We start from the raw sequence: 23636 nt of genomic DNA on the forward strand, positions 1-23636 counted from the left end.
GAATAACAGCGCTGTTGATGAAATAGAGATAAGGCAATGGGACCCACATGCTGTGTCTGTGAGTTTCACCACATCTTTTCTTTATATAGTGTTGACCATAAATTCATGGCTAAATAAAGACTATGCAAATGCAGCCTAATAATTGAGACACTTGATTCACATGACCTAAAAAACATTGCCCTAACTTGATGCAGCATATTTTGCCTCTATTATGAGTCATAAGAATGCTTGGCATAGACGCACGCTAAAGAATGACTGGTATATAGATCATAACAAAAGGAAATAGCTACATTGAGGACAGCATAGGTGAAACATTGCTTAAAACCTTCGTCTCTGGTTTTATCTCTTTTCCTATTGAAACAATGACATATATATACTCTGTTCTTTGTCCAAATTACCCAATGAGCAATTAATCACTAAATCCATACTCGTTCTTGGGACGTACTTATACTGTAAAGAAGAAAATATTTATTTGCTGTGTTTTATACATGGCTAAAACAGCACAGGGGCAATGCATACACCCCTGGCATCAACAAAGCCATAGGAGAAACCAGGGTATGAATATTGCTTTATTTTAAATGCACAAAATTGTGATATCCTATTACATACAAGTGCTAGGTCTTTGGAATCATTTGTCCTTTCTTCCTCAGCTTTAGAATTTTTGGCATGTTTTTAACTTCCTGCAAGAGTGGTATACTCATTTTCTGTTTTTTGATATAGAATCTATGCATACCAAAGTGGAGCTCCTGCTCATATACTAGACTTTGAAATGAATAACTCCCTCATTTATTGGGTGAGCACTTTTTCACTATGTGCTTAGTACCACATGCTGAGGGTGTACTACTGAATACATCATTTTTATGGGGTAATCGTGCAGCACAGTTGATAAATTAGAGAGAAGGCAACAGGCACAACATGAGTCTGCCATTTTCGCCTTATCTTTTAATTATGGTGCTGTTTGATTTCTTTCTCATAAAGAAACTGCATGGCATAATTCAGTCTTGGCAAATGCAGCCCAGTCCCATCTTGATACAGGCTACTGTACATAATTTTTGTAGAACAGGCAGTGCTGTAAAAAAAAAAGAGCTTGATTGAAGCTGAAGATGCAGGATGTTTTTGCCCCAGTGTGTATCAGAAGATGCTCAGCATAAACACATAATAAAAAAATGACTACAGAAATTAGTTATACCAATAGAAGATAATTATGCTCAGCAGGGCATTAATGCAGTATTGTGTGTTATCTTGGAACTGGTTTTTATCTGTTTCTTTGTTGATGCAACCACATAATTCTGTATAACATGAAAAAAGCACTGCTAGCGATTTGTCACCTGTGTTGTAATTCGCACAGAGATTGCTTCATTGAACATTTACTGTACAGCAGAAAGTTTGTTTTTATTTGTTGCATTGCATAAAACATGGCTAGAACTGTACATGGACTGTGCATGCATGTGTGGCATCGACAAAACCACACGGGAGACAGAATTAAGAACATAAGTTTATTTTAAGGCACACAAAAATGTCACATTATACTTTGATACTGACAGTTAAGAGATCGACGAATCCAACTTTTTTCACACATACTATGAACAAATTACAAAGTTCTTCATTGCTGCAAACTTGTTCAGCAAAAAGGCAAGAGCCAGTGATTTGTGAAACATAGTAATCATATGAAATAAGACACACTGATTAGAGGCTCGTTACAAGCCACTTCATGGTTGTTTTCCAGGAACACATGCTTTCTTAGCCCCTTTGCCATAGCAAGAATGCAGTTCTTGACAAGGCACCCAAAATGTGAGGCTTTGCATGTACGAGTGTTTTTTAAGTGCATTGGAGACCACTTCATAGACAAGAGGACAATAAATATATCTTCAATAGAATACAATGTATACCATAGTATAAATGACAATGCACCTTCTCCTGCTCCCTGCGGCAATGTGAAGAACGATAAAAATAAAACACATCTTTCCTTTAAAGTTGAATAAACGTGGTAATCAAGCTTTCAGAATTGAGACGATGTAAGGCACTGATTTCATATATTAAGCACCCTCTTGCAAAGCAAATAGTATGTACAAGAGCAAAGCGGTGCCAGCTATGTGCCAGTGTGAAAGAAGACGACGTTCGTGTGGTTCGTGCTTGCCGGGTTTCTGCCTGAACCAGCTCGTTGTGGCTAACACTTTGTCAATAATAACAACTCTTCGTAGGCGTACTCGCTTGTTGCATTGTAACAAGTTGTACAGATGTGACTGCCGTGGCCGGGATCAAACTCCCAAACTTCGGGTCGGCAGGCGAGTACCTTAACACCTGATCCACTGTGGTGGACGCAACTTTAAGCAGTCGTGTGGCTCTGGGGTAGAAAAATTGGCTACTTCACAGAATGCCTGGATTCACTTTTGGCTTTAACTGTGATTTTTATTATGTATGGTCTTGAAATATTGTACTTTCCGGCATTGTCACTAAAACAGGCAGCAGATTTTTTTTTGACGGAAGCTTTTTAAAGTTATCATCGTAAGATTTCCAATGTCTGTTTTAGCGATACTTGAGAATAAAGCCTTACTGTGGGCTTATGACCTGTGGGACACGCCCAAATTTTATGGGTCATGGGTATGCACCACATGTGTATGGGAAAGGGTTTCATAATTTACGCGACAGGTATTTCATGTCATTCAAGCCATGATGCGTCAATCATGTTTGTCTTAGACTCATACTCTTATATGCCAGTTTTGGTACGTACTAGTAAAGAAGGTGATCACCCAAGCACCCAGATGCAGGCAGCTAGATAGATGGATAGATCGAAACAGTCAAAATACCTTTATTTCGCTAAAAAATGCTTTGATTCTCGGATGGTGCACACACACTTAAGAACAAATTGGAAGATCATTTAGAACATAGTTAAAAGATTGGGCATGTGACAACCTTTTTCATATATTAAGAGTGGAGCTGTTTAAGCAGAGCATTGGTTTGCGATAGGAAAACAGAAATAACTATCACAACTAAACAGGCAGATGCTCTTTTTGGCCTCTTGTTCAGCTTTGTCCTGCTGTGCTTCACTCCCAGAACACATGCGCCGATACGTCTGGCATGGGATGCATTAAGACTTGTGGACTAGAGAATGAGTGCAAAGAGAATGAAGCGATGGCAAAAAAAAAAAATCTCAACGAGACGGCTTTCAAATCTATATACTGACAATCTGAAAACAACCCCTCGGCTATCCAGGCACACTAGCAAAATTTATCATAGCTTTTCATAGTACAGAGTGCAAGGGGGTTGGAAAGATAAGTGAGAGTGAGGAACAGGGAAAAAGGTTGGGAGGGGGAAGGTGTCGCATAGAAAGAATGAGGAAGGAACAGAATCAAAAAGTGAAGGAGAAAGGTGAAAAAAGAGAAATAGAATGGAATGTAAAATAGAGACAAAAATAAGTTGTAGGAAAGAAGACAGAAATAATAAATAAAAAAAGAGGAAGAAAAAAGACTAATAACACAAAACAAGAAAGTTTGCTCAGTATCATTTCTTTGAGGCTTCGCACCACTATTGCAAATCTGCCTCAATTTTTTTGTCCCATTGTTATCAGGTGAGAATAACACTCGGCACTGGTTGCAGATTAAATCAAAAGCCTGAAAAACGTGTCCCGCTGACCTTTCTTGAGTGACCAAGCCTGCACAAAACACTCTGAAGCAGATATTTTTACCCTGCTGACGAGGCCCTACGATCCACCATGAGGATCGTCTCTGCAGAAGAATACACACATTTCTTCTTTTGTCGCTGCTAAATTTCGCAAGGCATCAAGCGAGCATGTTCAGAACTTCAGCAGCTGTTTTGTATTTTACAAGGAAGAAAGTTTTGTCATTTTGCTAAATAGCACTCGCACTTATTTTTTGCATCTTGCCCTTGATAACGTGTTCAGGAAAACCACACAGATGTAATTGGTCTCAAGCTTTTGTTCCACAAGCACCCCATGCAGCCAGAACATACCAATGGAGTAAATGTTTGTTGTTTTGTAATCAGCATCCATATTTTAGCCATTTTGAATGTCGGTTTCATCATCTCTCTCGAATTTTAATGACGTATTTCTCTCAGAAATTTCCCATATATAAGATGCGGTAAAAAGGCCTTTTAAATTACATTATTTAATGTTTTTCACCCCCTCCTCCACATCAAATTTCTGCAGAATGCTAGCCTTTTCAGGACTAAACTTTGTGATTGTGGTCCAACAGATCAGGGGAGTTTGATACTTTCGGTTTCCTTCTAATGGTGCGCTTTCTCATAAGGTTAGTTGCGAGATGGTGCAGTGGTGTGTATTTGTTCAGCCTGCATCCTCGTTTTTTTGCTGTGTCGATTTCAACATGCATACAAAGCATCTGTGCAGAGATTTTAAAATAGTCAGCACAACTGCAGATAAAGCAACACTAGTGACATGAGGACAAGCACAGGCTTCCAACTGAAATTTTATACAACATACAATATATAGCCGACATCCAAAATATTAACATGCTCATGGTAAGAAAAAATAACTTATGTGAAAGTGCACTGAAACAAACTGTAAAAAAAACTAAGGCAATATAGCACATGATGATGAATACAGGTAAGCCAGTTCTTTAACAGATAGGAACATCGAAGTTTTAATGTCACCAGCTTCCTTTAGCTGTTCATGCAGCCTTAATGATAATCCTGGTGCTATCATAAAGGTGAGCTGCAATAGCTTCTGTTGTCTCAAACAGAGGCTGGCAACCACATTCTTAACAATCAGAAGCCAAAGAACCATCTCTATCTATGGTTTTTACCTTTTGACAATGTTCCTGCAAATGTATACTTAGGCACTTGTCTCTCTGACTCACATAACTGTGTCCACAGAACCAAGATATGCTGTAATCGATGCCTCCTGCACAGTCAATAAAGTTTTGCCGTGCATAGATTGGCTATGGTTCAAAGCTTTGTTAACATCACAAGTTCAATTACATAAATGATATTGCTTATTCGGTGCATTGGTAAAACAGGAAAGTATCTAAACATATGGTTACAGGGAAATTCGCAAACAGTTAAATGCATGAATAGAGACGTTTCTGTGGGTTCTCATAATTAGAAATACGATTGTCAATGCCTGTTTGAGAAAACACAAGTTCTTATAACTCATCCTCATGATGGCACCCAGAACCTTCAATACTTTTGACTGCAAAGAACTGGCTTACCTGTATTCATTGGCATATTCTATGTCACCACTTTTCGTTTTTTTTTTTGTGGTCTCTGTGACTTCACGCTTCACTTCGATTTTTTTTTTCAGCATAAGCATGTTGTTTTTATCTCGGGTGTAGGCAAAACATTACGCAGTTGAGATAAATTTCAATTGGCTGTCGGCGCTAATTCTCGTCTCACTTGTGCGGCTGTGTTTACCCCTGAGCAGTTTGAAGTATGGAGAGTAATCCCACGTGAGTAATCTCACGTGGAAATACCATGTTAATGAAATACACAAAAAACTTTGCAAAACAATTGGTCTCATCAATAAAAATAGATACCTATTGCCTGAGCCCATAAAGCTCTTGTTATACTATTCTTTAATCTCCCCTCAGCTTGGTTACGTGCACCTAATTTGGGGAACAACAAAAAAAAATAATATTAACAAATTGTTACTTTTACAGAAAAGGGCAATGAGAGTGGTAGCAAATGCTTCTTTTTATTCTCACACCCAGGAGTTGTTTGATCGGTACCGAGTAATGACCGTAAATCATCTTTACAACTACCGTTTGACGCTGTCTTACTGCGTGGCAAAGAAGAATAACTCATTTTATAATGAGCTATCGATGCTACAAAAGAAATCTCACTGGCACGATACACGTTTCCCAGAAACGTGGTCTATTCCAACACCGCGTAATAACTATGCTTCTCAATCGATAACTTATACACTGCCCCATCTATCAAATAAATTTACAAATAATGTTATTGATATTGACGCGTGTCTACATGTGGACGAAAACGATGATGGGAAACTTAGTGGACATGAGTAGTGGGACTCTAGCTTCACTCGAGACCGAAGAAAACGATCTTGTGGTTTCTTTCTTTTTTTCTTAACATACTGTCTTCACTATACAACTCCCCCCCCCCTTTTTTTTTTCGTTGTAAGCAATAATGCAGTTATCGTCCATATGAGACTATATGTTCTCTTGGCCAATCCCCCAGAGTGGATACGAGCCATGGATTAGAGGATACAAACAAACAAACAAGGCTCAGCTGTTGAGAACACGCTGCATCAAGGTGTACCTGTGTTTTATTCGCGTCGTACCGCGACACTGGTGGAAGTGCTGGGCCGCAACCCTGTCTGATGCTCCACACGCCCCCTGGGAGCCATTCATCGAGTTCAGAATCATTGTCACCGGTAGCAACTCCGGTGCATCGCTCCAGTCGACAGTTGCGAGGCCTCGCGCCAGAGGTCACTCACTCGCTGGAGCCTCCTAGGCACCGTACACCTCAACCAATGGCCAACGCAAGCCTGCAACAGGTGCCCCAAGGCAGCTTTCTGACGCCCCCATCATGTGACCATCTTTCAACCCCTCGTTCCCGATCACTTTAGTGGCGGTGCCCATGAAGATGTTCACGACTGGCTTGACAACTACGAGCGTGTTGCCAAGGTCAATCAGTGGTCGGCACAGAAAAAGCTTTCTCGCGTCTATTTCTACCTTGACGACGGTGCTCGTAATTGGTATGAGAATAGAGAAGGCAATTTGTCAGCTTAGTCCGACTTACGACAGAAGTTTGTCGATACCTTCGCCAATGTCGACAGAAGGGACCATGCGCAGCAGTTATTGGAGATACGAGTTCAAAAACCCAACGAAACCATTGCAATGTTTGCCGAGGGCATGACTCGTCTCTTTCATCGAGCTAACCAGCACATGACGGAAGATGAAAGGTTGAGTTACCTCATGCGCGGTGTCAAGGAACAGCTTTTTGCCGGGTTACTACGCAACCCTCTAAGTACCGTGGTTGACTTCATTAAGGAAGCTACGGCTATCGAGCGGGCCCTTCATGAACGCTGCAGGCAATATGACCGCATGTCCTGCAATGTCCCAATCAATGCTAACGCCATGATGTCTGAGAATCAGACCTCCTTACGTGGGTTGATTAGGTAGATAGTTCGAGAAGAACTGCAGAGGTTACGAACTCCGGTTGCTGAAAATCCCATCGCGTCGATCGCTGAAGTCGTACGCGACGAAATTCACCAAGCGTTGTCTACGACTGGTCCTGATACTCAGCAGCGTCCTATGAGCTACGCTGCCGCTCTCAACGTCCACCACCCGCTATGCCGACGCTGTAACACCAGGTGTCCATGGTTCCTTGGTCTCCGCCGCAAGAGTAGACACTGCATCAACCACCCCCGCTACGGCCATACAACCAGCCGTCCACAGCCACCCCATGGGCAGCGACGCCAGGGGAGATGCTCAGACGTCCAACGACCCGGGAAAACCGATGCATGGCGCACAGTGGACAGACGTCCACTATGCTTTCACTGCGGAGGTGCAGGCCATGTTGCCCGTCATTGCTGGCATCGAGGTGATTCATTCCGTCCTCATCGACCTTGTTTTGACGGTCGACGTGTCAATGACGAATACACACCACGCCGTGACGACACCCCTTCCTATGGAGCCCGTTCTCACTTTGGCTGCCTCCTCTGCAGTGGTACAGCCACTGCAGCGGAGGCAATGCCTACGCACCCTCCTAGTCTGAGACGTTGATCCCGCTCTTCGTCCCTCGCGCGTTCGCCTTTGTCGCACCGCCGCACCTACGCGGACCTTAATACAAGAAGGTCACCTAGCCCGCGACGTGGAAACTGGGGGCGGGGACCTCCGGAGGCAAGGTTGCAGGCCATAAAGATGATGACAAGAAGCCCCCACAGCATGACGTCGTACAGCCGATAAGCTGTGAAATTGATGAAATCGTGACTGCCGACTTTAGTATTCTTCTTGACGGCCAGAAAGTGACAGCTTTAGTCGACACTGGTGCCGACTTCTCTATTATCAGTCAGGACCTCGCTGACAGCCTCAGAAAAGTGAAGATGCCGTGGACGGGCCCTCACATAAGAACGGCAGGGGGCCAGTTACTGATGCCCTCTGGAAGATGTACTGCAAGAATTGACATCAGAGGTTATCCTTTCACTGCGTCGTTCGTCGTTATCGCCGCATGCTGCAGAGATGTAATTCTTGACATGTATTTTTTACGGGAATATGGCGCCGTTATCAACATACCAGAGAGCTTGATTACGTTTTGCAACAGTTCGGTCAAAGAAAGACTTTTTGGAGAACCTCTCCAAAAAAGACTTTTTGAAGAAAGATCTTTTGGATCAAGCAGTCTCTGCGGCGGGTTTATAGAGTCAAAATAGGCTCCTTAAAAGTATTACAGTGGAATTGTCGATCAATAGGGTCGGCTACCACAGATTTATCGTGTATTTCTTCGCAAATTTCCCCAGATATTATTACTTTACAAAAAACTTGGCTTACAAATGGACAAAAATTTTACCTAAAAAGTTATCGCTTATTTCGTTTAGACAGACCTAGCAGAGGTGGTGGACTTGCTATTTTTATATCAACTAAATTTAGTCATAGAGCGAAGATTAACTACCTGTGCATGGATTCTAACTATGAAATAATGATATTAGACATCACTCTGCCAGGCTGTTCCCCTTTTTCTTTTGTTAACGCATACTTTCCGGTAGGAGTACAGGACACAAGATGCTTAGATACAATGTTAGCTTCCTGCAGGAAGGATGTAATATTAACTGGTGACTTTAATTCACACCACGTGTCTTGGGGTTTCAAGACTGATGTAAATGGAAGGCGCTTGTGGGAATGGACTGTTGATAATAACTTATCTTGTGTAAATTTCTCCACTGTTACGTTTATTAGGAGACAATCAAAGTCGGCGATAGATCTGATTTTTTCCAGCTCCTCACTAAACATTTCGTCGTGGAAAACATTAGATTGCGCAACAAACAGTGACCACCTTCCTATTAGCTTCGATATTAACTTTCCCGGGATATTTTTAACCGGTAAAATTGGCTCGTTTGTAAATTATGAGCGTTTACAAAAAGACTTAAAGTCTACTTTGGTTCTTCGCAAGGACATGCAGGAAGACATTCGGGCTATGAGTCTGTGTGCGGTATTGAGAAAAGCAATAAAAAAGTCAACTTTTTCAATAACTTCAGGCACAGGCGGGTCGTTTAGCCCATGGTGGAACGCTGATTGTATGAGGGGGAATAGAAAACGAAAAGCGGCGTGGAAGCAACTTATCCACAACCAATGCCCAAAAAACTGGTGTGACTATAAATAAGTGCCAGCAGATTTTAAACGTACAGTACGCAAAGCAAAAGATGACTATGACACTAACAAATTTAGCTATCTTTCAAAACCATACAACAGAAAAGCGTTTTTAGATTTTTGCGTTCCAGAAAAATGATACCACCATCAGACAATATTGATTCTTCAATTCTATCGCCTAGCGAACTCACTGAATTATTAGAAAATGTTGCTAAAGGATTAGAAGAAAGATTCAGATCAACAATGCCAAGACACATAGTAAAGCCGATTGCAGGGGAGGAGTTCAATGAGGTGACATTAGCGGAACTAGCGGGTGTAGTGAGGCACTTACCTCCTACAGCACCTGGACCAGATGGAGCAACCTCAGCAATGATAAAAGTACTATATGACATTTCCCCACATGAACTCTGTAATATGGTTAATTACTCTTTGTAAAAATTCTTGGATACCGGCGGATTGGAAACTTTCCAAAATAATTCCGATACTTAAAAAACAGGGACTTGGGTATACACTTGACAATGTGAGGCCAATTGCTCTTACATCTAATTTGGTTAAACTAACTAAAAGAGTTTTGAATGCACGTGTAATAAAATACATTGAGGAGAAATCAATACTGAACCCCAGTCAAATTGGCTTTATATCGGGATGCTCCATATGGTGTGCGCACGCAGATTTGGAGAGCCATATACAGCTGGCTAGGCGTAGAAGAGAGTATTATGCATTAGTTACTCTGGATTTGGCCAAGGCGTATGACAATGTGGAGCATAAAATACTAATAGAGCAGATGGAAATGTCACACTTACCAAACTACATGACAGCATGAGTAGCAGAGTTTTTAAGGGAGAGAGAGTTTTATTGCTTTCAAAGGGGTTGTTTTTCTAACAAATATCGACAATACTGTGGCGTATCACAGGGGGCAGTGCTCTCACCGGTGTTGTTTAACATCTTCCTCAGTTCGATTCCAACACATAGCGATATTCATTTATATGTGTATGTTGATGACATTGCTTTCTTTGCGACAAACAGTGATCTGCAATTACTTTATCAGACATTACAGAATTACCTAAACATGATAGAGGAATGGCTTGAAAAAATTGGAATGTCTCTAAATGTAAACAAAAGCGCGCTTCTAGCGTTCTCGTTCAGGGATCCTGTCAACATCTCCTTGATGTATGGCACAGAGCAGATTCCCCAGGTGGATTCACTCAAATACTTAGGCATCATATATAACAGCTCATTAAATTGGAAAAGCCACATCGATCACATTGCGTCCAAAGCAACGCGAGCCATGGGGTGGTTACGCAAGCTCAGCAACATAAAAAGGGGGCTGCGAAGAAATAATTGGTAATGGTCTATAAAATGTACATTCGTCCTATCATGGAATTTGGCTGTCTTATTTTCGGGCAGTGCGACATATAAAATGAGACCGCTAATACTATTAGAAAGGGAGGCTTTACGACTGTGCCTTGGACTACCCAAGTTTGTTGCTAACAATGTGCTATACATGGAAGCACGTCTACCGTCATTGTTGAATAGATTCAAAATGCTTACTATCTAATTATTTTTAAAACTATACACTGTGCCCCAAAGAGCATCGTTTTATGCTTTTATTAAAGAACCAAGCTTATTTTTTGAAACTTGGTGGTCACGATTCCACTGCCCACAGATCTTGTTCGTTCAAGCGCTGCTAGAACCACTGAACGTCAAAATCAAACATATTTTCTCAACAAGAAATGTTAATTTAGATCTTAAGATAGAATTTGAGAATATTTATCCCTCTAACGCAAAGAAAATGCCATTTCAATATTTAAATGATCGGCTGCAGGATTGCTTGGCACATGTGAACATGAACAACATAATTGCGACTGATGCATCCGTATCAAATGAAAAGGCTGGGGCAGGTATCTTCTCACGTTCCCTTGACTGGTCCTTTTCGGTTAGACTCCCAGATTACACACCAATATTCATAGCAGAATTATTTGCTATTGTACTGGCTCTACGGAAACTTCCTTTGGGCGAATCGGAAGCAGTTGTAATTACAGATTCTTTTTCAGTATGTGCTGCTCTGTCTTCAGGAGCCAACTTAACACTTATGCACATGTTTCGACAACTCGTACCGACAAACTTGAAAAAACTGCAGCTCTTATGGGTACCAGGCCATCCTGGCATATATCTCAATGAGATGGCGGATGCACTAGCCACAGTATCTCTTAGCGGTCCCCTTATCCCGATTTAGCCTGATACGGCTTATTCGACAGCAATAAGGTTTAGAAACCTCTGTCTGCATGAATACGACTGCTACTCATTGGGTAATTATCGAGATTTCGCACATCTAAGATGCCGCTGGAATAGACAGTGGTGTGCAACACGGCACTTGGAAGTTACTTTTACAGGATTGCGTTGCAGAATTCCGCAACTGAATTATTATTTGCATAAAGTTGGTCTGAAGGCGTCACCTTTATGTCAGACTTGCGAAGAAATAGAAACGATAGATCACTTTTTTTTGTTCTGTCGCCGATATTCTCATCAGCGGATGCGGATGCAGATACCTGGTAGCTCCACTTGAAAAATTGGGATTAGAATTGAATGTGGCAGTAATTTTGTTGTTTCGCAGCATTAAATTCGGTTATAGCCACAGGGACCTCTGCTCTGCGGTATTTGAATACATAATTGAAACAAAGTGATTGCCATGTTAATCTGCCTATATATATATATATATATATATATATATATCATTTTAGACCCACCATTACCTCTGTCTCAAATCGCATCTGATAGCCTGCATCGCTCCCTGCTCAGATATTCTCCTTTTTCGATTTTCGGCTTTTCTTTCTATATTTTTTTTCAGCCCAAAATTACGTTTTGTTTGAAAACCATTAGCCTTTTAGTTAAGATCCTGCCGCCCGGTTCTTGGCCGATCCCCCTTTGTGGATCGGCCATGAGCCGATCCACAAAGGGGGATCGGGGAAAGAACTTTGTGGGTGTGCGCCAGACTATCAAGGATCATCATCATCATCATCATCATCATCATCAGTTCGGGCTTACCCAATTCTCCAGAGGCGCGACCAAACTGTTGTGTTCTGGGTTTTCGGAATCGGAATGACATGTGAGGATGCCAGGGGGCGCTGCTCTGGCATCCAGGATTTCAAGGCGACTGTAAAATAAAACGAGTGTGCGTTGGGTAACCGTGGAGTGCGGTTGTTGTTCCTCTCTTCGGCGCTTCGCGCCAACCCGCGTGTTCGGGCTGGTCGGCGTCCGCGCCGGCCGCGTACGTCTCCGTCGGCCGTCTTCTTCTTCTGCTTCGTGGGAACCAGCCAGCCCCCAACACAGCAATGGCTACAAGCACGTGTAAGAACCCATTTCGTTCTCCGTGTTCGTCTTTTTCTTGCTTCTAATGGACCTACCCTGCTAACCCTAGACGCTCTTTGTTCCCAGCAAGGTGGCTGCTGCGTGCTGCGTCGCTTCATTCCTTTTTCATTCTGCTACGCCGCCCCTGTCATCTTCTTCAAACAGTGTACTGGCATCATTTTCTTCTCGTCTGCACCTCTTTATTCTTCTTGTTTGAAATGGAATCTCCTGTTCCACCTCCCCTATTTCTTCATTCGCCCGGAGACCCGCCACTTCCGTGGGCGGACTGGAAATTGGTGTTTCAGGCCTACGCAGACGCGGCCGGGGAAGACGCCAGCAAGCCCGAGCGTCGCAAGGCCCTGCTGCTCAACGCGTTGGGCCCTGCCGGGTTAAAGCTCTTCTATACTTTGGACGCCACCAACGCGTCGCCGACGCCAGCGTCGGGCGATGCCTTCAAGAATGCTGTTGCTCTTTTCGATGAGCATTTTAAAGGTATCTCGTGCGATTATCTCGCACGCGTAAAATTCCAAGAAAGGTGACGATTGCCTGGCGAGCCAGTCACCGAGTTCATTACTTCTCTTCGAACGCTCGCCGCGTCGTGCGGCTTCGGCGCGCTCGAGGACGATATGATCCGCCATCAGCTTTTCACCGGGGTAGCCTCGCGAAACGTCCGCTGCCGCATGCTTTAAAAGGGCTCCTCGATTTCTTTATCCGAGGCCCTCTCGATTGCGCGAGAGGACGAGCTTATTCACTCCCAGTTGGAGCAATTCGCTCCGCATTCAGTGCAGCAACTTTCTGCTGCGGGGGGCCTAGGTGGCGGCTCTTTGTTTCATGGGACGCGTCAATATGGTGGCCCTTCATCTTCGTCTCGGCGGCCAACATGGACGCCCGCCTGCACAGTCCTTCCGTGGCGGCCAACATGGCGGCCTCTCTGCGTCGCGGGGGCGAGGAAGCCGGCAATATGGCGACCCCATTCCGCCAAATTCTGGTTTTCAGGAACAGCACCGAGCTCCTAACTCGCGTTCGCAATTTTCTTCTCCAAGCGCAACCGCGCATTGCTTTCTTGCGGATCGGCGCGGCATTTAGCCAATCTTGCGCAGTGTCCCACAAGAAACCGCACTTGTCTTGCGTACGGAAAAATCGGACATTTTCAGTCCGTATGCAATTCCCGTCCAGCAAATCTTCCTGAACCAGTTTCTTCGTCCGCTCCTTCGAGCACTGCACAGACCAATACGGTCACTGTTTTAAATGTCGATGGCCTCCACACTACGTCCGAGCCCAGCATCGTAGCTTCAGTGGGCCATGTGCCCTTGTCATTTCTCGTGGACACTGGTGCCTCAGTCTCTTTAATCAGTGCCGCTGACTTTCATAGTAATTTTTCCAACATTCGGCTTTTGCCTTCACACGTCGTTTTACAAACATATTCCAAGGAAACGATTGATAATTTAGGTCATTTTACAGCTCAGGATGGATGGATGGATGGATGGATGAATGGATGGATGGATGGATGGATGGATGGATGGATGGATGGATGGATGGATGGATGGATGGATGGATGGATGGATGGATGGATGGATGGATGGATGGATATGGCTGTACCCTTTATATCAGGCGGTGGCTAGCGCCACCAAGCTGTGATACTTAATGAACCAAAAACTGGATTTATTTTTTTCCTTTAAATAGTGAGGTTGAGGATTCGTACATTGCAGTGAAGAGTTTAATTTTGACTCGTGCCTAGACTTTAGCCACCGATCAGATAACCACAGACAGCTGGCGCCACCTATCATGATGTTGTGCAACTATTAGCGGTTGAGGAGAGCGGCTGCAACGGGGCAAGAGATGGTTGGGGCGAGCGCGAAGCGGTTCACAAGGCATCAGTTACGTAATCTCTTCGAATGGTTAATAAATCACTTGTTTGTCGTTCAATCAGTCGTGTCATCGTATGCATCAGCCCCTGACATGGCGACGAGGACCTAACGAACGTATGGCCGACGTAGAACAGAAGACGAAGTGAGAAGGTAACACTGTACGTACCGAGGCCTAACAAAAGCAAGTGCAGCCAGCGACAATGACCAGTATGGAAACCGACCACACCGAAGTTAAAAACTCCACGCTGATCGCGGACGAAGCGGCTTTTGGCTTGAATGAGCTGAAGCTTATGACGTCTCAAGGTATTTTCGAAGACAGCATCTCTCTAACTCGCTTGACACGCACGGACGCCATCGAAAACCAAACTAGGCCGAACGAAAACGCAAGTGGAACAACGGAGCTCGCGATGCTCAACACTAACTCGTTGCAAACGATGGCCCGACTTCTCGAAAAGCAGTTGGGAACACCGCCAGGCATATTGAACAACAACGCCACCAGTGCTCAGCTGCAAATAATTACGACACCAGATCTCACGGGAACGCTGCCGACCTATTCGGGAACTCAGACAACTTCGCTCAGTGGAAGACTGCCGTAGAATTAATGCGCGAGCGGTGTGCATTAACTGAGGCAGCAACAATCAACGCAGGAATCTCGTGACTTAGGGGCCGCGCAGCCGCTTGGCACCAAACTACGGGAAACCTGCACGTCGACTGGACATCATGGGTGACGGCATTAAAAGCTGAATTTGACAAGCCTCTCCTGTTCTGTCAATGGGTGGCCTACGTCGACGCAAGAGCTCAACGAGAGAACGAAAATATGACAGACTATATGTACGCACGCCTCCAACGCATCAGACGAGCCTGGTATAACCCTTTCAGCCCTGGAATTTTTATTTTCTACACAGATTTTTTTCGTTTAGATATTTGATACCTCAAGGACTCTAGAAACTTAACTAAGCAAAAAAAAATTCATTTCTGCGATTATTTACCGATTTACATCTACGTCGTCAAAACCGCACATCAGGGCTCAGTGGTTGCGAAACAGCGAAAAGTTGGTTTATTGCTATGTGAAAAGTACAATATAGTTCCAAGCACAAATTTCATCACTTATGCATATGGAATGCTCGGAAGCAGTTTCGAGACTTGGCAAGACACACATGCACCTTACATTTCTCACACATTATACGCGTTTGTCCCGTGCAACCCTCCAGCTTACATCGCTGCTCCCTGCTGTCAGAGCGAATAGGCCAGTGTCCCACCTCGTCGTATCGCACATCTCGCACAGGCCTATTTTCGGTATATTTTGCTTCTTTAGAAGGTTGCAAAGGTGAGAGCGATGGCCTTCCGCGTTTTCTCGCCTTGGGCAGGCTCTGTACTCGTGCAAGGGCTTCTGCAATACTCAGAGTGAAGTCGAGCAAGTCCAGCTGACTGGCAGACGTCAGCCCTCGTGCGACTGCATCTCTTCTGTATTCAAGCCATGCATTCACGACTGAAGCATTGATAACATGAAATATCATCCTCAGTGTCCATTTTCGTGACCGAATCTTCGTGCGGTAGAGTGCCACTAGGAAGTCGGTTTTATCAACTCCACCCATGCTGCTGTTGTACATTCTTACAACAGCAGGCCGTTTTACTTCTATGTAGCACCCATCTTTCTTGCTCCAGCGCTTTGCGGTGTCTTCATCATCGATAGCCACAAAGTTCGATGCCAGAGTCACAGCCTTGTTGTCGTACCATCGTGTGACCGCCACTTTTCCATCTTTGCTGACCACAGAAGCGGAAGAACCGCGACCTTTTTGCTTTAGATTTTTCTCTGGCTCCAGCGGGCATTTTTGACATCGGTTGACTCGAATTGTTCCTGCAGCAAATATCTTCTTATCAAGGAGCATGCGCAGCAGAGGCAGTGACGTAAAATAATTGTCAAAAAATAGCTTGTGCCCCTTGTCGCAGGGAATACGGTGAGCAAGCTGTGACACTATAGCGCCTGTCACGCCATACTGCTGTTTTAGGCTTTCGTCTAGCCTTGTTGTTGACCCCTGATAAGGCAGGGAAGAATACACAATGCCAGACTCTCCACACAGCATGAAGATTTTTACACCCCAGGGGTGTGGCTTGCCTTTCACATACTGCTTTATATCGAGCTTTCCTTTGAAGGGAACAATTTGTTCATCGATACACAATCGTTCCTCCACCTTCAAGGACCGACACCTTGCTTCAAATTTATCAAGAAGGGGTCTCACCTTCCAGAAGCGATCCTTTGGGTCCGGCAGAGACACGTCAACGATGTGCAGATTGTTCCTCAGCTTTTCGAAGCGGTTGCGTGAGAGTTCAGTGGATGCCACCAGCCTAGTCTTCATTTCCGGCTTCCAATATAACCGTAGCCTTGGGTATCGCATCACCCCCATGATCAAGTGAAGAGAAATCAGCTGTCGGATTTCCTGTTCATTTGTACCAACGCATCTCCCTTCTTGCAGTAAAGAATACTGGTTAGTTCTTTCTGCCATGTCAATGAATATGCTCTTGGGAACGTAGTGACTGAAGTAGTCCCACGGTGAGGGCATCTCTTCGTTAGTATTCAAAAAAGGAAGTTCGTCGCACTCAAAAGATGTGTCTGGCTTTACGAACTTCTTTTTAGTCCAAGCTGCTGCCGGCACCTCGCAAACATCATCCGCACTTTCCTCCTCGCTGTCAGCATGTTCTTGCTCGGGCTCCTCAAGATCATCACCGCTGTCAGAGGAATTGTCTATTTCTCCTTCTAGATCAGACAAATTACCATTGTCCAGTTCATGAAAAAGTGCATCTGTGCTTTCTTCTAAACGCCTGCCGTAGAACGAGGATGCTGGTATACCTGGATTAGGTGCACCTGTAAGGAAAAAAAAAGCTCAATGTAGCCGGATGCCAACGCAAGTCGCCCGCCCGCCAGCACGCGATGAACAACCACAAAGCCCTGCTGTCGTCAAAACCGCACGCCGAAAAAACGCCTTTTTGCAAGTAATCCGCGCATGCAGTGACAATAATTCAAATGCCCGTGTTATGGGCTATCTGTTTAGATATTATAAGAAAAATTACAACTTGAAATATGAAGCGGTTCATGAATTACAAAAGAAAGAAAAGCGCACGTACCTGCCGATGCGTCTGCCATGTTTGTTGTTGTCATTTCTTCTTCTTCCTTCAACGCTCCTCTGCGGGATCACATGACTAATGATGGCGATGGCACTAGCACTTCCAATTGTACAACGAAAAAGAAAACGAGCAGTTTCGGTTCTGTTTTCACGTTGAAAATGAAGTTTTTGAGTCGTGTCGTCATTTGACGACGCCAGGGCCGAAAGGGATAAACTGTTCGATAACGATGTGGTCGATTGGCTCATACAGGGAGTACGGTCAACAAGCGTAAAAACCATGTTAGGAGCTTTTCACAACCTGCGATGCGGAACAATCACCGAGTTCTTGCACTACGCCAAACAGCTGGATAGACGAGATGTTGGAATCAGCGACGAAAAAAGCCTCCGGAAGTCAGCAAATCGTCAAAGCTCAGCGAGAGAAATGCAGCTGAATCAACGACCACAACGACACCAAAGTATGCATGCTTGCCGATCGACACGTGTGCACGTTGCAAAAGGAAAGGACACAGAGCAATTGACTGCCCTGATACAGACACACGAACAGAAGATGAAAAAGCAGCAGCTGTGCGACGTCGCCAAGCGAAAAGCCCATCACAAGGCATCAATAGGGTCGCCATCGCATAGACGAGTGGGCAAAGGATAATACTACTACAGGCCAGTGTAAATGACATCACGTCACAAGCACTTTGGGACATAGGCTCTGCAGTAACACTCATCGACGAGCAGTTTGCACAAAAGCACAATTTCGAGGTTGCTGCTGTCGTGGACTGTGTATTGGGTGGTCCATTTGGCAACTCGTTCAAACCAACCAGTGTGACTCCCTTGCTCACCGGTTCAAAAGAATTTGCTCCCGTTCTGAAGACTTTGAGGCCAACACAGAGAACTTGTGCAAGGTACTTTCAAGACAACATTATTCTCCTTTCATAGTGAACGACGCCATACACAAAGCGGCAAACCTAGATCGCCAGCAGCTACTTGACCAGCAGAAAGAATTGAAACAAGAGGGACGAAAGAACTTAGTTTTAACATTTTGTAGCAACCCCCCTAACATAAACAGAATTCTAAAGAAACACTTTAACATCTTACAACAGAGTGAACGGCTATCAAAAGTTTTCCCTTCCCCTCCATGAGTGGTATATAGACGCCCCAAAAACATTAAAGATTATCTTGTGCTGTCAAAAACCGATAAAACGTCTATAACTAGATGTCAGCCATGTGGCAAAGCCAGCTGCAAAGTGTGCCAACACATACAGGTAACCGACGTTGCTGAAAGAACACAATCTGATTTCAAGTACTTCATTAATTCAAACCTTAACTGTGACAGCTCCAATCTAATATACCTTCTCGAGTGCGGAAGATGCGGTATTCAATACATAGGACAGACTGACACAGCCTTTCGCATCCACTTCAATAACCATCGTTCACATGTTCATTCACTTCCGGATCTGCCTCTGTCTCAGCATATTAACTGCGGAAACCACCCATTTCATTCCATAAAGGTCACACTCTTACAAAGCGGTTTCTATAGCACAAGAGAACGTGAACAGCACAAATCATACATGATTTATAAATTTAATACATTAAAAGCTAGTCTAAATAACACTCCAGGCATACTTTCTTCAATCTGCGCTCTGGAAGATTCAGGATAATATTTATCCTAACCAAACGTTTTAGTTTTCTTTTTTTCTACTTCTTTTTCTTTTCTTCTTCTTCTTCTCTCTTTTTTGGTTTCCTTAATTATCATTTTTCTTTTCTTCTGATTTCGCCCGGAGCATGTGTTCGGGCGTGCGGCATGGGCACGCGCATTCCGAGAAAGGTGGACCACTCTCGAAGCATCCTTAACCCCCCCCCCCTCAAAGAAATCACCCCCTCCCTCAAAGAAATCACCAGACAACCAAGTAAATTTCCACATTCAACCTCCGAGGTAAAAACTTGAAAAATAACCTCCAGTATATATTTAATATTCTTGAGCCACAGACCAAAGAACGTAGCTACCTGGCATGTGCCTATCCTGCACGTGCGGAGCTTTGACACGCGTAGCCCTTGTTTGCTGTTCTCTTTTTTTTTCTTTTTTATTTTATCACATCGTTCTGACGTAGCCCTCCTCACCAGGCTTCAAGAGCAACTATGGATGGGGAGAACAGGTGGAATGTGACAGCGACAATGATCGCAAGGAATGTACTTTGGTATTCTTTACAAGCTACTGGGAAAGCTGATGAGAGGTGAATCTGACGAGTCAAACTTTTTATCACTGGAATTTGTTTAATTTAGTCACCTGGACCAAAAAACTTGCCATGATTGCATGTTGTTTACCGCTCGTTTTTTTTTTTTTTACAAAATGCACCTGCCATTAATAGTATGCATACGTGGTCGTTTCACTACTTATCAGTGTATAATGAGTGGTATCGCCACTGGCCCAGGTGCGTTTTTCTCTTTTTCTTTTTCCTTTCTTTTTTTTAATGCACGTGCTATGCGTAGTACGCACACGTGGTCGTTCGGCTGCTTATCAGTGCATGATGGGTAGTTGGGCCACTGGTATATGTATATTTTTCTTTTTTTTCTCTCTCTCTTGACTGGACGATGGCATAAAAGCGCGTCGGAGCCTACTAAATTTTGTCTGATAAAGATCGGTCTCCGATCGAAATGTCACCAATAAACAGTTTTTTAGAGGCGTATACTTATTTTTCCTTAATTCTACGGCAACCGAAGCCAGACTCTCTATAATCTATGTATATATGTATGTATATATATATTATATTCATAATATATATATATATATTTACGTAGATTATATATATCTATATATATGTATATAAATGAGATCTAACAGACAGTAATGCCAAGGAATGTACAGGGGAAGTTATTAGAACCAATGGAATGTAAATAAGAAGAAAGAAAAGCGGATGAAAAAATAACCAGCCACGAGCAGGAATCGAACCTACGACCTTTCCTGCTCACGGCTGGTTATTTTTTCATCCACTTTTCTTTCTTCTTATTTACACTTCATTGGTTCTAATAACTTCCCCTGTACATTCCTTGGCATTACTGTCTGTTAGATCTCATTAATATTGTGTTAAAACACGGAAAAAGGAGCCCTTAGGTATACACTTTTTTCCCTTATATATGTATATATATATACATAGCCTTTAGGTTGTATACGAGGGACGATTGGTCAGCTGCCCACTCGTAACAAGTTCACGTGCTACGCGACGCCAAACAGGCTCAAAAGAGTGTGCCACACTTGCCGCCATGGCTACTGGTGGCACTGACTGGCACTCCTACGTTTAAAAGTCGCATATAAACCCAATAAAGTGGCTGGGGGGATAGCTGTCGTGGTAGCTCAGTGGTAGAGCATCGAACGCGTCATTCGAAGGTCGCAGGTTCGGATCCTGCCCTCGGCAAGTTATTTTTTCACCCACTTTTCTTCATATTTACTTTACAATTTGGTCTAATATCTTCCCCTATACTTTCCTTGGCATTATTGTCTGTTAGATCGCATTAATATTGTGTAAAAACATGGAAAAACGAGCTCTTAGGTATACGCTTCTTTCCTTATATATATATATATATATATATATATATATATATATATATATATATATATATATATATATATATATATATATATATATAAACATATGTAAGTAGATGCGCTTTCACATAACTGTTTATTCTGCCGACATTTCGACGGGAGCCCCGTCTTTTTCAAGGTATAAAAGACGGAGCTCCCGTCAAAATGTCGGCAGAATAAACAGTTGCTATGTGAAAGCACATCTACTTTCATAATTATAACATTGCGGCAGCTGAAGTTGTTATTCTGCATATATATATATATATATATATATATATATATATATATATATATATATATATATATATATATATATATATGTATATATATATAAAATAAGGGAAAGAAGTGTATGCCTAAGGGCTCGTTTTTCCGTGTTTTAACACAATATTAATGAGATATAACAGACAGTAATGGCAAGGAATGTACAGGGGAAGTTATTATAACCAATGGAATGTAAATAAGAAGAAAGAAAAGTGGATGAAAAAATTACCAACTGTGAGCAGGAATCGAACCTACGACCTTCGAATTACGCGTTCGATGCTCTAACCACTGAGCTATCACAGCGGCCCTCCCTCCATCCACTTTTTTGGGTTTATCTGTGAATTTAGAAGTAGGAGCGACAGTCAGTGCCATCTATAAGCCAAACAACGAGTGTGAAAACACTCTTATGCGCATGTTTGGCGTCACGTAGCACGTGAACTTATTATGAGCGGGCAGCTGATTAATTGTCCCTCTTATACAACCTAAACACACCAAGTCTGTCAGTACGAGACCCTCGTTCAATGAAATAAGGGAAAGAAGTGTATGCCTAAGGGCTCGTTTTTCCGTGTTTTAACACAATATTAATGAGATATAACAGACAGTAATGCCAAGGAATGTACAGGGGAAGTTATTATAACCAATGGAATGTAAATAAGAAGAAAGAAAAGTGGATGAAAAAATTACCAACTGTGAGCAGGAATCGAACCTACGACCTTCGAATTACGCGTTCGATGCTCTAACCACTGAGCTATCACAGCGGCCCTCCCTCCATCCACTTTTTTGGGTTTATCTGTGAATGTAGAAGTAGGAGCGACAGTCAGTGCCATCTATAAGCCAAACAACGAGTGTGAAAACACTCTTATGTGCATGTTTGGCGTCACGTAGCACGTGAACTTATTATGAGCGGGCAGCTGATTAATTGTCCCTCTTATACAACCTAAACACACCAAGTCTGTCAGTACGAGACCCTCGTTCAATGAAATAAGGGAAAGAAGTGTATGCCTAAGGGCTCGTTTTTCCGTGTTTTAACACAATATTAATGAGATATAACAGACAGTAATGCCAAGGAATGTACAGGGGAAGTTATTATAACCAATGGAATGTAAATAAGAAGAAAGAAAAGTGGATGAAAAAATTACCAACTGTGAGCAGGAATCGAACCTACGACCTTCGAATTACGCGTTCGATGCTCTAACCACTGAGCTATCACAGCGGCCCTCCCTCCATCCACTTTTTTGGGTTTATCTGTGAATTTAGAAGTAGGAGCGACAGTCAGTGCCATCTATAAGCCAAACAACGAGTGTGAAAACACTCTTATGCGCATGTTTGGCGTCACGTAGCACGTGAACTTATTATGAGCTGGCAGCTGATTAATTGTCCCTCTTATACAACCTAAACACACCAAGTCTGTCAGTACGAGACCCTCGTTCAATGAAATAAGGGAAAGAAGTGTATGCCTAAGGGCTCGTTTTTCCGTGTTTTAACACAATATTAATGAGATATAACAGACAGTAATGCCAAGGAATGTACAGGGGAAGTTATTATAACCAATGGAATGTAAATAAGAAGAAAGAAAAGTGGATGAAAAAATTACCAACTGTGAGCAGGAATCGAACCTACGACCTTCGAATTACGCGTTCGATGCTCTAACCACTGAGCTATCACAGCGGCCCTCCCTCCATCCACTTTTTTGGGTTTATCTGTGAATTTAGAAGTAGGAGCGACAGTCAGTGCCATCTATAAGCCAAACAACGAGTGTGAAAACACTCTTATGCGCATGTTTGGCGTCACGTAGCACGTGAACTTATTATGAGCGGGCAGCTGATTAATTGTCCCTCTTATACAACCTAAACACACCAAGTCTGTCAGTACGAGACCCTCGTTCAACGAGGGTCTCGCCCGCTCATAATAAGTTCACGTGCTACGTGACGCCAAACATGCGCATAAGAGTGTTTTCACACTCGTTGTTTGGCTTATAGATGGCACTGACTGTCGCTCCTACTTCTAAATTCACAGATAAACCCAAAAAAGTGGATGGAGGGAGGGCCGCTGTGATAGCTCAGTGGTTAGAGCATCGAACGCGTAATTCGAAGGTCGTAGGTTCGATTCCTGCTCACAGTTGGTAATTTTTTCATCCACTTTTCTTTCTTCTTATTTACATTCCATT

The 23636-nt window shown here is 43.3% G+C and overlaps 2 protein-coding genes and 5 non-coding genes across 7 annotated transcripts in view; 1 reads left to right on the forward strand and 6 right to left on the reverse strand.

Moving 5' to 3' along the window:
- Window positions 1-577: 577 nt before the first annotated feature.
- LOC142767442 (sorting nexin-4-like) overlaps window positions 578-23636 on the reverse strand; it is a 284030-nt gene continuing 260971 nt past the window's right edge. Inside the window, exon 12 of the mRNA XM_075869125.1 lies at window positions 578-1069. Within this exon, the coding sequence (XP_075725240.1) occupies window positions 1037-1069 (33 nt within the window). The 3' untranslated portion in view covers window positions 578-1036. The remainder of the gene's footprint in view (window positions 1070-23636) is intronic.
- On the reverse strand, window positions 15547-17838 carry LOC119161440 (piggyBac transposable element-derived protein 2). The gene is made up of 2 exons (XM_075892332.1): window positions 17636-17838; window positions 15547-17375 (listed from the first exon to the last, which is right to left on the reverse strand). The coding sequence occupies exons 1-2, from the start codon at window positions 17667-17669 to the stop codon at window positions 15616-15618; spliced, it is 1794 nt and encodes a 597-aa protein (XP_075748447.1). The 5' UTR covers window positions 17670-17838; the 3' UTR covers window positions 15547-15615.
- Window positions 21700-21772, reverse strand: TRNAT-CGU (transfer RNA threonine (anticodon CGU)). Its single transcript has one exon. It is a non-coding gene; the product is annotated as a tRNA-Thr (tRNA).
- On the reverse strand, window positions 22155-22227 carry TRNAT-CGU (transfer RNA threonine (anticodon CGU)). Its single transcript has one exon. It is a non-coding gene; the product is annotated as a tRNA-Thr (tRNA).
- TRNAT-CGU (transfer RNA threonine (anticodon CGU)) lies at window positions 22610-22682 on the reverse strand. The gene has a single exon. It is a non-coding gene; the product is annotated as a tRNA-Thr (tRNA).
- On the reverse strand, window positions 23065-23137 carry TRNAT-CGU (transfer RNA threonine (anticodon CGU)). Its single transcript has one exon. It is a non-coding gene; the product is annotated as a tRNA-Thr (tRNA).
- On the forward strand, window positions 23518-23590 carry TRNAT-CGU (transfer RNA threonine (anticodon CGU)). Its single transcript has one exon. It is a non-coding gene; the product is annotated as a tRNA-Thr (tRNA).

This window comes from Rhipicephalus microplus, chromosome 1, assembly GCF_043290135.1.
Source record: "Rhipicephalus microplus isolate Deutch F79 chromosome 1, USDA_Rmic, whole genome shotgun sequence".
Classification (NCBI taxonomy): Eukaryota; Metazoa; Arthropoda; class Arachnida; order Ixodida; family Ixodidae; genus Rhipicephalus; species Rhipicephalus microplus.